We start from the raw sequence: 14,189 nt of genomic DNA on the forward strand, positions 1-14,189 counted from the left end.
ATGCTTTTAGGGAAGGAGGTTGTTGTATTTGAGCATATTTGTCTAATCAGATGATAACCATAAGGAGAGTGAAACGCCAACCCCCAGATTGGGAGGAGATATTTGTAACACTAAAAACCTACAAAGGCCCTCATATTCACAGAATATAAAGAATTCCTACTAATCAATTAGAAAAGGGTTGACAATGCAGTAGAAAACAACCAAGAGACTTAACTAGCACTTTATGAAAGAGGATGGCCAGATGGCCAGTAAACATGTGGAAAGGTGCTCAGTCTAACTGGGAAAAGCAAATTAAAACCACAATGAGTTTCTACTCTGTACCAATTTATATGATTAAAATTAAGTCATCTGACAATACTGAGTGTTTTGGAGAATGTAGAGCAGTGTAGACTTTTGTAAATTAGGCAGTGTAAGCATAAATTGGTACAAGCACCTTGGAAAATAACTTTAGTTGATAAACCAATGTCTATCAATGACCTAGCAATCTTACAACTTAACATACCCAACGACAATGTGTACATCAAGAGACATTATGTGAGAATCAACAGTAGGCTGGATAAATAATTGTATGTTCCTACAATGAATGTTACACAGCATTGAAAATCAGTGAATTAGAACTACGTGAGTCAATGTGGTTGAATCTCACAAACATAATGTTGAGTAAAATAAACCAAGACAGAAAAAATGCTTGCAGTAGTCTGATTTTTTTTTAATTAATTTATTTGTTTTTATTTTTGGCTGCGTTGGGTCTTCCTTGCTGCGTGCGTGCTTTCTCCAGTTGCAGTGAGCGGGGGCTACTCTTTGTTGCAGTGCGTGGGCTTCTCATTGCGGTGGCTTCTCTTGTTGCGGAGCACGGGCTCTAGGCGTGCGGGCTTCAGTAGTTAGGGCACGAGGACTCAGTAGTTGTGGCTTTTGGGCTCTAGAGCGCAGGCTCAGTAGTTGTGGCACATGGGCTTCATTGCTCCGCGGCATGTGGGAACTTCCCGGACCAGGGCTTGAACCCTTGTCCACTGCATTGGCAGACGGATTCTTAACCACTGCGCCACCAGGGAAGCCCAGTAGTCTGATTATTACATAACGTTTTTTGTTTCCCTTCCAAACTAACAGACCATGTTTATGGAATGCATGTTTGTATGGTAAAATGATAAAGAAAAAGTAATCATTACTGTAAAAGTCAAGATAGCATCTGCTGCCATTGTTTTGTTTCTTAGTCTATGTGGTGATTTCATGAGTCTTCACTTTGTAATCATTTAACTTAATTTTTGTTTTGTGTCCTTTTTGTTATGTGTTATATATTTTAACAAAAATAGGGGACCATGGCTAAAAGAAAGAGGAGAAAATAAACACTTGGTAGTAAATTTCCAGGAGATCTGATTTCTAATTTTAAGTCTGACAGCAGCTAGCTGTGTAACAGGGTCAAGTTACCTCATCTTTTTTTACTTTTACTCATACTTCCAGAAGGAGGGAGTTGTACTAGGTGATTGCCAGTGCCTTTTTACAAAATTAAATCAGCTCTATTGAGGTCTAATTTACAAACACCAATGCACTTAAGTATCAACATTTTATGGTGAATTTTCAAAAACTATCAACAAGACAAGAAGGTATTAGATTTTTAGAGCAGAAATAATACCACTTTTTTTTTTTAGAGCAGAAATAATACTTTTTATAGCCCTTTGTAGTTTGACATATTTTCACATTTCTGAGGAGTATTTGCATATATAGTAGATGTATTCATTACAAATAAGTTTTGTTGATTCTTCTACCATAGAAGATCTCTTAGGCTCTCTGGTCAGAAGAATTTGGAACAGAAAGAAAAACATCATGTACAAATGAAAGCCAAGAGATGTGCTACTCCTGTAATCGTCAGTGAAATTCCACCCTCCAAAAAAATGAAAGTGTAAGTAGCCACAGCTTCTGTCTGTTGACATAGATTTTACCCTGTTTGCTCCTATGGTAATAGCAAGCAGAATACATGGTGCTTGTTCTTATTTTTATCAGTTAGGAATGTATTTTGCTGAAGGTAATAGCCTATTTAACTAGAGAGATTTAAAGAATAGTGATTTATTTGCTTCACAGAAGTCTGAAAGTAGTTTGCTGCTAGCTTTGGTTCAATGACATCTCTTTGAGTCTTAGTTTTTTTTTTTTCATACTTGTTGCTCAAGATGGCTGCTCTGTGTTTCTTAGCTTCTTCTTTGTGCTTGTTGCCTCATTATCTGAAGATAGCTGCCATATCTCTAGGTATCATATCCATGTTTGAGAGAAGAAGAAGAAGGGTCTGGCAAAGAAAGAGGGGCAGCACCCATATCAGGAAAGTGAAATATTTTCCAGAAACGCTTATGTTATACCTCAGTTGACTGAACTGTAAATTAGATCCCCTCTAGTTGCAGTAGAGGCCGTTGAAGCAAGTACAATACTTTTGCCTTCATACATTGCTGCCCCAAACAAAATTGGGGTTCTGTTAATAAGAAAGAAAGTGGAATAAATATTGAGAAGACAACTAACTGTCTGGCATTTGTTCATTTGATGATGAGCAGTTGGGATCTCTTCCTACCCTCTTGAACCATCACCAGACAACTCTTACCCTGACTTCTTTTGGCATTCTCAAAGTTTACCCATTGTAGCCATTGGTATATATGATCTGATGATACTATTGGAAGAATCTTGCTGTTGAAACATGGTTGCTGTCCTGAAGAATGAGAAAATTTAAGCCATGTGTGGTAGATCTGGGGAGGAGGGTAGAGCTGGATATGCTGTAGGGAATTGAGAGAATATTTTTTGTCCTTTTCAACTCAAGTTCTCACAATAAAAAGAAGCCAGAGGAAGAGGAAGAAGGCAGTGTTCATCAAGATACTTCTGAAAAGAATGAGTCTTCCCCAGAGAAAGCCAAGGGCAGACATACTGTGCCTTGTATCCCACCTGTAAGGTATGATTCTATCCTGAATTTCAGCTTTAGAGTCAGTAGAGTAAAATTACAAATGGGTACATCTACAGTCTGTTTGATGCACACGGAGCTTGGGAAACTCTGAAAGCCGTAACCATGGTAAGGTAAATTGTTTTATGTCCTTGTGGGTGCTTGAGTCTTACAGATTGAAAAAAATTAACTATTAAAACAAACGTAAAAGAAACATAGAAGGAAAAAGTTAGTGAAGGTTCTTACTACCGAAATTGAACAGTTTTTATTTTGCCAAGCACCCTTCTAGACTTCACTCAAGTAAAATACATATTTTTACAATCAGTGTATAAGCAATCTTTGGGTTCTGCTTTATTCACTCGCTATGAGACTGTTTTATTTTCTGTACTGCTACAAAATCTTCACATTTACCCTTTTTTTGATAGATTGTTAGCATTCTATCAAATTATATTTAACTACTTCCTGTTGAAAATGCTGTTTCCGATTTTTCACTATTATAAGGAATCAATGAACATCTTTACAGGCAGATCCTTTTCTTTGAGTAGTCTACTCAGGAAAAGGAAAGAGAAATTCCTTGATCTAAGATTATGGTCAGTTTTCTGGCTATTGATATTTATTGCTAATTTTATTTCCGAAATGAATGTGTGAATTTACAGTGCCATCAACTTTGAATGAATATTTTTATTTCCTTGTAGTCTCATCTGCATTGAATTTTTTGTACTTTAAAAAATTGTTTCAAATTTAACTGATATGTTGATGGCATCAAATTATTTTAATTTTTATGTGTTTGCTGACAAGATTGTATAACTGTTATTGTAAGCATCTTTTCCAAAGTTCCTCTTGGGTGAATCATCTGTTTCCTTTTCTATTTATCTATAAGTGGTCTTAGTGATGTTCTCATTACTAAGAATGGCTACTTTATTTTATTGTTATTATTTTTTTAAGAATGGCTACTTTAAATTGAACTTTTGCTATGTGTCCAGTATTTCAGAAACATTATCTGATTTAATAGTCACAAGTATTCTGTGAGAACAAGTATTCATATTACCCATTTTATATTGGAGAAAACTGAGGCGAGGCTCACAGAGGTTAAATAGTTTTCTCAAGATCACATAGGCAGAAAATGAAACAACAGGGTTGGGATTTGAATTCTGGTTGGCTTTACTCCTAAGTCTGTTCTCTCTATCACAGTATATATTTTATGTATATTAACCTCTTGCCATGTTTGTTGAAAATATTACTAGTGGTATTTTAGGTTTAGTTTTTCTTGTGGCATAAAAGTTAATCATTATATAGTCAAATTTGTGGATATTTTGTAATATCTTCTATAGTCTATTTTAGCTGTTTTTTCAGAAACTTTTTCAATATTTTGGAATAAATTTTGTATCTTTTTTTCATAGTGTTATCTAAGTTAATATCAATTTATTAGGTAATACTTTTTGGTTTTGATGGTTATTTTATCACAGGTTAAAAATCTAATCTATATAATGCCTTTAGATTTTTTTAACCACTGAGTCACTTTCTCCTCTCCTCTCCTCTCCTCTGTCATCTCCTTTACTGATTTGCCTTTTAGGCAGAAGATTCTAAAAAGTACTGAGGAGCAGGAGTTGGAGAAGAGAATGAAAATGCAGCAAGAGGTGGTAGAGATGCGGAAAAAGAATGAAGAATTCAAGAAATTTGCTCTTGCAGGAGCAGGTCAGCTTGTTTCTGATTGAGTCTGATTTATGAGGGGATGCTTCTCATAATTTTGGTAGGGTTTTCAAAGTCTCTAAAGCACAAAAGTCTTTCTTGGTCAGTAGTCAGCATAAAAAGATGTATTTATTTAGAAACCTGGACATGGGTACCATTCATATCCCAGTGATCATTCCCTAGAACATTTTACATATGTTGGTCCTTTCTTAGAGCATGCTGTTCCTCTCCATCTCTAACTGAAGAAGTCACACCCATCTTTTGAGGCCTTTTTCCATGAGTCCTTACCTCATTTCTCTAAGTGGAGTTAATTCCTCCCTCCTTTTTTCTCCTGATTCTTCTTCTTTGTATTAGAGTAAGAAGGAACTAGGATTGAGACAGAAGATAGAGCAGTTGGGCAGACCAGTTTTTTGTTATTGTCTTCCCATTTTATCCTAGTCAGAGGAAAAGACAGCTGAGTGAATCCAGTTGTAGTTGTGGAGGAAAGTATGACTGAGAGAGCTGAAGGGATCAGAGTTCTGCTTTGCTTTGGCATAATTATTATTGGTGGAGTCAAAGCTGTGAAGCTCTGCTTACTGGGTTGAAAAGCCTCTCTGGAGTTTATAGGGTATCCCTCTTAGAGATGCTTAGTTAAGTGTGCTTTTAAAGTCAATTCATAGCTTTTCCTATCAAAAGTATTCCAGTTTCTCTGTCTCCAGAGCTATGACCACAACTGGGAGGTGGGATTCTTCTCCCCTGTGCTACCTTATTACAGTTTGCCTCTGACCGAAAGGCCTCAAACCCAGTAGTACTAAATGAATAAGGCACATATATTGGTGTCCCTGAGGACTGTTTCAAGTGTTGGCTTGTATGTAGAGAGTGAACAAAGTTAGATCCATGGTAATAGAAATACCAAAAGGACTGGATAAAAGGACTTACTTTATGTTCTCTATTCTTAGTATTATCTGTGTGTTTTACTCTGCTCCTCACTCAGGGCTCCCTGTGAAGAAATCAGTGAGCCAGGTAACCAAATCAGTTGACTTCCACTTCCTCACAGATGAGCGAATCAAACAACATCCTAAGAACCAGGAGGAGTATAAGGAAGTAAACTTTACATCTGAACTGCGAAAGCATCCTCCATCTCCTGTAAGTTGATAGACTAAATTAATATTCTTGTTAATAATTCAGTGAGGATTCTGGTGTAGTATTTGTGGTCACTACTTACAATAATATAATTGAGAGAAGCATATGTTTTTGAGTTAAGATAGATCTAAATCCTCACTTTGCCCCTGTTAGCTGTGTAATCTTGGATAAATCACTCTATGTCTCTGGGAAGCATCTTATCAAGTTGCTGTGAAAACTGAATTGAGAATGTACACAAAACACATAGAATTATGTGTGGCAAATCATAGGTACAGGCTTGTTACAGCTTGTGCTATTACAAAATTTTTGAAAAAATCTTGTGTCTGCAAAGTTGTGTGCAAAATATAACAGGGTTTATGGGGAAAATGGGATTGGGGCAGACCACTCAAATCCAGTTTTGTTACCAGAGCACTAACAAAAACAGTAACAATCCTAAATAAAAATGCTAGCACTAAGAATTTCTCCTTGCATTTGCAGTCACCATCATCACTTGTTGAAGTCAGTCCTTTGCAGTCTTAAATCCTGGGGTTGTGCTTCTTCCTTTGGGACGTAAGTCCTTGAAGAATTTTGTTTCCAATCAGAGACCAATTTTATCAAAATTAATGACCCAAAGAGTAGGCTTCTTCATCAGTCAGTTTTTGGTAGGATGTGTGGAGAGAATTTGATTCAGGCAGCTGCCTGACCTGATTCAGATCCAGAAGCCCAATTAAAAATTTTTAAGTGGGACTGGGGATGGGATACCTTTGCAGCTTTTTTTGCTTCTAAGAAAACTTGCTCTTGATTGCTTCAAAACATTAACATGCTTGGGAAAAATCACCTTATGTACTCTTACAGAACAGATAATTTGTTAAGGGCTAGATGCTTTCTCCCCCTTTTTATTTTATTTTTATTTTTATTTTTAAATTTTTTTGGCCACGCTGTGTGGCTTGTGGGATCTTAGTTCCCCAACCAGGGATTGAACCCGCGCCTCCTGCAGTGGAAGCACAGAGTCCTAACCACTGGACGGCCAGGGAATTCCCCTCTCCCCCTTTTTAAAAGATGGGAATAGACTGTTTATAACCCTTGCTCAAGGACTGACAACTTAAGAAGAATAATCATCTTGGCTTTACACAGGCCCTTTTTCTTTTGATCCTTTGTACTGAGTTTATGGCTTGTGGTAGATCTGAGCTCTTCCATAACACTTCATTTGGGGAACAACTTCTTTCTTTTCAGGCCCGAGTGACTAAGGGATGCACCATTGTTATGCCTTTCAACCTGTCCCAGGGAAAGAAAAGAACATTTGGTGAGACGGCTTCTACGTATGTGCCCCTTGCACAGCAGGTTGAAGCCTTCCATAAACGAACCCCTAACAGATATCACTTGAGGAGCAAGAAGGATGATATTAGTAAGTTTCTTTCCAGTATCATACCTGGCTGGAGCCTCCCCTAGAATTCCCTTTCCTTACATCTTAGGCGCAAATTTGCCTTTAGTTGAAATCCTCACTTTTGAACTAAAGCATGACATGTTCCTGTACGCAGACAACAAATGTATACACAGTTGAGCATTTCTCAAACCACCCAGCTATCTGTCCACTTATACCCATTAACCACCTTGATCCTCCTGATCAATAATTGGCCAAGGGGAATTAAGTTAACCTGAGATGTCATTACACATCAAGGCTACCTTTACCATGTGTCAGTGTACATTTACTCACCTACAGAAAATGAAAGCATTCCATTCACTTAAGGTTGTGTGCTTTTTGTTCAGCGATTCAATAAATGTTTTACCACTACAAAGCAGACACTCTATGTGGTGTAGGGAGTATAGAGGTGAGCAAAACAGACTTGGTGCTACTCAACATCAAGTTTCTAATTCAGTGAGACAGATAAACAAATAGATCATTACAAATTATGGTAAGTGCTGTGCATGTGGAGGGAGATGTAAGAATCAAGGGAGGTGCGAGATAGGGAGAGCAGGTCTAGGTCTGTATGCTGAGAAGTCCTTAGCAGGGAAAGAAGATGAAGATAGAGGAGAGAAAAGAGATAACCGATGATTAAGTCCCTGTGCAGGCAGGTAGGAGAGGGATACTTAGCACAAGTGGAGTGATTGTTCTTTGAAAGGAGGGTGGAAGAGAGCAATGGGTGCAGATGCTGCTGAGTTTGATCTATATTTCTGTTTTTGTGCCAGTACCATGAAGAGGCTGTCTTTTCTCCATTGTATATTTTTGTGCTGGTGAGTTTGTAGATTTGGTGGTGAACAGATAAGAGTAATCTAATCTAATAGCATCTATCTTTATGAAAATAATTCCTATGAAAAGAAGGTAAAGAAGTTTGAGGAGTGGAGGTGTGGTATACAATAGTTGTCAAGAGTGTAGGGTAGTATTCTGGATAAAGCAGAATCCTTTTGTTTTGACTTTGAAGGTTTCTAAATTTTTTCTGCCTTTGCATAGGCACTGTTTAGTGCTATGTTAGGTAGCCAGATGAATTCCTTTAAGGACAGCATTTCCTAATATTGTTATTATGTTCTAGTAACCATTTGTCAGATTTTATATTATGAAAATAATGAAATGTCTTCTTTATTCTAATGGAAATGTAAATATTAACCATGACTTTCCAAATAATACATGACTGTTAGAGTCTTATATACATTTCTCTTAGAATCTTGGTCCTGGCAAATAGAAAAATTATTTTCTGCAATTTTTATTTAAAACTTTGTACTGTTATAGCTCAAAAATAGTTATATGTATACTTGAAGGCTGGCTTATTTCTAAAATAAGTAGATTTGGTTTCCATCTCCCACTGTTAGGTAATAAGGTCTAAATTAGAGGATTCATTCTATGTAATTATGAAAATTGACAAGGTTGCTCCTGGCCAGATAAATCAATATTTTCTATGAGTGGTGGTGATGATCTTAATACTGATGCTTTGACGTAGTTTTTTCTTACTTTTTCCATTTGACTTTCTGTGAGAGGTGGTCTTGATGTTTTGATGTAGACACTTTTAGGGAATTCATAATATCGGGAGTTATTACTTGGTCTTTAGAAAGGCCTTATTTTAAAGCTGGAATAAGTGAAAATCTTATTTGTCAATAACAAGCAAAATAGTTGGCACTGTCACTAGAAAGTCAGTACAGGCCTGTGCAGTGAAAAGGAATCCATCAGACGTAAATGGATTTCAGATTCAGAAGATGATAGCAGAGTTTACCCAAGGGCTACCTTCATCATACTCTTCAGTAAAGAGTGATAGGGGAGAAGGGACTGAATGTTTATCAGATTGACTGACATGAGCTGAGCTGAGTGTAGAGGGCCAGCCACTCTGTGGTTTGGCATCTCTGGGCTGCCTAGCTGAGTCAGCACCTACAGGTAAACGGGGTCTTGGAGAGCTAAGTGAAATGTCTGTGATCTCGGTTTACAGTTCTGTTACCCTCCAAATCTGTGGCCAAGATATGCAGAGACCCACAGACTCCTGTGCTGCAAACCAAACAGCGTGCAAGACCTGTGACCTGCAAAAGTGCAGCGGAACAGGAGGCTGAGGAGCTCGAGAAACTGCAGCAGTAAGTTTCACTGCCAGTGTTTGAGGAGGAGTTCCAAGAACGTGCCTACCTTCTTTTCAGTTCTGTAAGGGGGACAGTTAACTATTTTTCTTGCCTTGGGAATTATGGCATTTGAGCTACAGGCTCTGCCTTGCCACTGTGATGAAAGGATTGAAGTGGGAATATGGAGCTGTCCTGGAGTGTAAACTGGTAAAGCACTATTGTGGAGGTTGCAGTGGGAGAACTCCAATAAGGAGTGTCCTCTGAGGTTAGTTTAGGTAGATCTCACCCTTTTATGGCTACCCAAGGGATTGTTACAGCTGTTATCAGTGGAGGGAACTGGAACTTAATGTGATTAGAGCTAGAGTTTGTCTCCTGTATTCGTCTTTCTTCCTTCTTGTACTTTCTTTTTCTAAAAAAAGTTATTTATTTATTTGGCTGCACCACGTCTTAGTTGCAGCATGAGGGCTCTTTTAGTTGTGGCATGCGGGATCTAGTTCCCTGATCAGGGATCAAACCTGGACCCCCTGCATTGGGAGCTCGGAGTCTTAACCACTGGACCACCAGGGAAGTCCCCTTCTTTTACTTCTTTTTAAAAGGGGGAGTTTCCTCTTGCAGAGAGACCCCAATCTTTAAAGTGATGGGAATATTAGACTGTCTCATTTATTCTTTGCTCTAGAGGTAGAGATAATGGCTATGAAGAGAGTTGAAATTTTGCTGTGCATGATGGGTAATTTTAATGAGTATTATTTTTCTGGTTTTGGCCTACTTTGTTGTTTATGTAGTTTTCATTTTATTAAAAAAATATTTTTTGTGGTTGTCACTTAAACTCTCACCTTACAGATACAAATTCAAAGCACAGGAACTTGATCCCAGAATTCTTGAAGGTGGGCCCATCTTGCCTAAGAAACCGCCTGTGAAGCCATCCACTCAGCCTATTGGCTTTGATTTGGAAATTGAGAAGAGGATCCAGGAGCGAGAGTCAAAGAAGAAATTGGAGGATGAACACTTTGAATTTCATTCTAGGCCCTGCCCTACTAAGATCTTGGAAGATGTTGTGGTAAGAGTGGGGAGGCTCTGCGAGCTGGCAAAAGTGCCCTGCTCATGACCACAGATCCACCCATTCACAAATGTTTGAGTAGATACGTGATCAGGGCATCATATTAGGAGCTGTGGGTGATAAAGAGACATGTCAGAGGTGGATTTTGCTCTCAGGAAACTTAAAGTCCAGTAAGGGATACAGTATAGGTATAAATAATATAAAGAGTGACAGAAGTGCTCCTAGAGAGGTGACAGTTAAAAGTGCTATAAGTATTCAAAGGAGATAATGATTTCTTCCTGATAGAAGGTTCAGGGAATGCTTTGTGGAGGAGGAAGCATTTGATCTGAGCCTTGGCAATGTATAGTAGTCGTCCTCATCATCGTCATCTTCCTGTCGTTACTGTCATGATAGCTGACACTTTCACTATGTGCCAGACACTGCTTCAAGCCCTTTTTGTATATTAACCCATTCATTTTGATCAGAACCCCTTCAGGTTGTCTACTCTAATTCTCACCAGTTTCAGATGAGGCACTTGAGGCACAGAGAGGTTAAATAGCATTCCTAGAGTACTCAGCTGGTAAGTAGTGGAACAAGTATAAGAATTCAGGCACTGTGGCTCCAGAGTCTGTGTCCTTAACACTTCATCATATTGCCTCTCCACTCTGTGGTGGAATTTGGACTTGTAGAAATGCAGATGAAATGGACTGGCCGAGCATTCCAGGCAGTGGGAGTAACATAAAAAAAATCCAAAGGTGGAAAGCATGGGGCGGCTACTGGGAACTGTAAATAGGTCATTTAAGCTGGAGAAAAGAAGTATATCAAGAGGAGCACCTGGAACCTAGATTAGAGAAGTGGGTTGTAGTTTGATGATGGGCTCACAGTCATGATTTTAGAGAAAATATACAATCAAGAAGAGATGCCACAGTCACAGAAGTAATGGAGTTCAGCACCTGCATAAGTGCAAAGATGGTTTTCAGGTATATTTCCAGGCAGATGGGGAAACATCCTCCTCCCAGTTTGGATTGCCTTATGTCCAGGTACTAAGAACTGTTTTCCCATCCTCTTTCTTTTTGCTCATCCTTTAGGGTCCCCATAGTTTTAAGTGAAACTTTGCACCAATATACAGTTGGCCCTCCTTACCCATAGGTTATGTATCTGCAGATTTAACTAACCATGGATTGAAAATATTCAGGAAAAAAACTAGAAAGTTCCAAAAAGCAAAACTTGAATTTACTGCTCTCAGGCAGCTATTTACATAGCATTTACATTGTATTAGGTATTATAAGTAATCTAGAGATGACTTAAAGTATACAGGAGGATGTGCATAGGTTATATGTACATACTACACCAATGTAAAGGACTTGAGCATCTTCGAATTTTGGTATCTTTGGGGGTCCTGGAATTAATTCCCTCAGGATACTGAGGGACAACTGTATTACCTTTGACTGGATATTTAGTTTTGTTTATTTTCTTAGCACTAATTCAGAAGCAATCTGAAGTTATATTTTCCAGGCTTTAAAAAAAGCATGATGATGCTTACGAATGGTTCTTCCTCTCTTCCCTCCCCGATATCTTCTTTCAATTTGAGAACTTTCTGCACATGAGACCTCTTTTCTATTCACAATGCTTTTCTTTTTTCTTTTTCTCTTTTTCTTTCTTTTTTCTTTTTTGCTGTGATGCATACGTATGATAGGCCAGACTCTGTTACACAAACTTTTAAGAAACCTCTGCCCACTCAAGTGATTAGTCTCCAAGAGCTGTGCCTTCTTTGTCATTACCTGGTGAGGAAATTGTTCTGAATACAACAAGGGAACTGTAGTTTGTATGCAGACCTCAGAATCCTAGACCCAGAAGGGCTCAATGTTTTCATTTTACACATCAGAAACCCAGGACCCAGAAAAGAGAAATGACTTCCATGAGGCTTCTGTAACGTGCATTTGGCACCTTGCTTTTATTTTTTTTTTTTTTAATGAGGATCTTGAATCAGATGCGTATGTTTTGATTGATTGATTGATTGATTGATTTTGGCTGTGTTGGGTCTTCGTTTCTGTGCGAGGGCTTTCTCCAGTTGTGGCAAGCGGGGGCCACTCTTCATCGCGATGCGCGGGCCTCTCACCGCCGCGGCCCCCCTCACCGCGGAGCACAGGCTCCAGACGCGCAGGCTCAGCAGTTGTGGCTCACGGGCCCAGCCGCTCCGCGGCATGTGGGATCTTCCCAGGCCAGGGCTCGAACCCGTGTCCCCTGCATTAGCAGGCAGACTCTCAACCACTGCGCCACCAGGGAAGCCCCTATTTTTTTTTAATATTTATTTATTATTTTATTTATTTTGGCCGAGCCAGGTCTTAGTTGCAGCATGCATGGGGGATCTAGTTCCCTGACCAGGGATCGAACCCCGGCCCCCTGCATTGGCAGTGCAGAGGCTTACCCACTGGACCACCAGGGAAGTCCCTGGCACCTTGCTTTTAATAACATCTTTTTCTCCAAGCTCCTGGCTTTTCTCCCTGCTATAAGTTTTTTGTTTTTTATTTAATTTACCTATCACCCTCTCGATTTTTACTGTATTCTTTGTATCTCATATACCAATATTGACTTTAATTGACTTTATATATTCTTAAAATCATCAACTCATTTTAAAAGTAATTTTAAGGGGAACATTTAAATCATTATGTAAATGGAAAATCAGTACTTTTTGCCATGAATAACAACAATAATAGCTAATACTTCTATAAAGCTTATGTGCCAAGTTTTATTCTAAGCTCTTTATATGATAACTTACTTAATTCTCATAACAACCCTATGAAGTAAACACTGTAGATACTATTATCAGTCTGTTTTGTAGAGGTTAGATAACTTGCCCAAGATCACAAACTAGCCAGTGGGAGAGCTGGGATCTGAATATGGTTCCAGGGTCCATGCTCTTGTGTTAAAATAGAAGGTACCTTTTAAACTGAAAGGTTCTTAGGAAAATTCGTGATTATTTTTTTAAAAAATATGGTCTACATCCTACCTAACATCCTTTTCCATATCACCGGTATTACCTGAACTCCATTTTTAGAAACACTGATTTAGGAAATTGGTTTGGCAGTTTGTTGTACTTTGGAAATGTTGGGGTGAAGTGGTAAGTGGGGAAGGGTGACTAGAGTTCATTAGGAGTTAAGTGAGAACTTAGAGTAGCATTGTACCAGGTAAGGCCTTGTTGAGAATTCTGGATAAACAGATGAGCAAAACACTAGGTAAGTATGTTAGGTGCTGCTGAGTGGTTATGGTATGCTGTAGGGAAGTGATTGCCAAATCCAACTGGTTCTCAGAATCCTCTGGGATTTTATTATATAAACAGATTTCCGGGCTCCACCCCTGGAGTTTTGCTTTGTTAGGGGCAGCATAGATTAGAGAGAGCCCTGATGAAGACCTTAGTGTCTGACACACAGTAAGCAGTCATGTTGTTAATAGTAATAACTATTGCATGCTTACGTTGTACTGAGTGTTTTGTGCAGATTATCTTATTTATTTCTCATAACAACTCTTAAGAGATAATGTTCTATTTTTAACCCTACTTTTCAGATGAGGAAAGAGATGCTGAGAGGTGTCTAGTATGCAGAACCAGGATTTGAACCTGTCATCTCCTTAAACAGTGTTATTCTACCCCACAATGCTGTTATCATTGTTTATTTTGGCAAATGCAGTTTTTGAGTTTGATGCCGGCTCTTTGCAGCTCTCTCCCTACTGAAATTTCCAGTGACATCACTTCAACTTTTGGATTCTAGAGAAGCAAAGCATAAAAGGAGGCAAAGATATATTTATTCCCTTCCACTCTCTTCATTTTTTAGAAAGGGAGGCTTTGAAAGAAGAATGTGGCTTGCCCACAGAAACGTTTTTAAAAGTTGGTGGCAGAACTGAGGTTACGTGTCTTAACTT

The 14,189-nt window shown here is 38.6% G+C and overlaps 1 protein-coding gene across 4 annotated transcripts in view; it reads left to right on the forward strand.

Moving 5' to 3' along the window:
* The window catches only part of TPX2 (TPX2 microtubule nucleation factor), a 59,106-nt gene that overhangs the window by 30,206 nt on the left and 14,711 nt on the right, over positions 1-14,189 (forward strand). For 3 of the 4 annotated variants that reach the window (XM_007193308.2, XM_007193309.2, XM_057529623.1), the window contains exons 6-12: positions 1,769-1,897; positions 2,795-2,923; positions 4,485-4,606; positions 5,574-5,725; positions 6,935-7,106; positions 9,115-9,253; positions 10,076-10,292. In XM_007193308.2, coding sequence (XP_007193370.1) covers positions 1,769-1,897; positions 2,795-2,923; positions 4,485-4,606; positions 5,574-5,725; positions 6,935-7,106; positions 9,115-9,253; positions 10,076-10,292 — 1,060 coding nt within the window. The remainder of the gene's footprint in view (positions 1-1,768; positions 1,898-2,794; positions 2,924-4,484; positions 4,607-5,573; positions 5,726-6,934; positions 7,107-9,114; positions 9,254-10,075; positions 10,293-14,189) is intronic. The other variant, XM_057529624.1, reaches the window with a different exon arrangement.

Source organism: Balaenoptera acutorostrata, chromosome 15 (genome assembly GCF_949987535.1).
Source record: "Balaenoptera acutorostrata chromosome 15, mBalAcu1.1, whole genome shotgun sequence".
NCBI lineage: Eukaryota > Metazoa > Chordata > Mammalia > Artiodactyla > Balaenopteridae > Balaenoptera > Balaenoptera acutorostrata.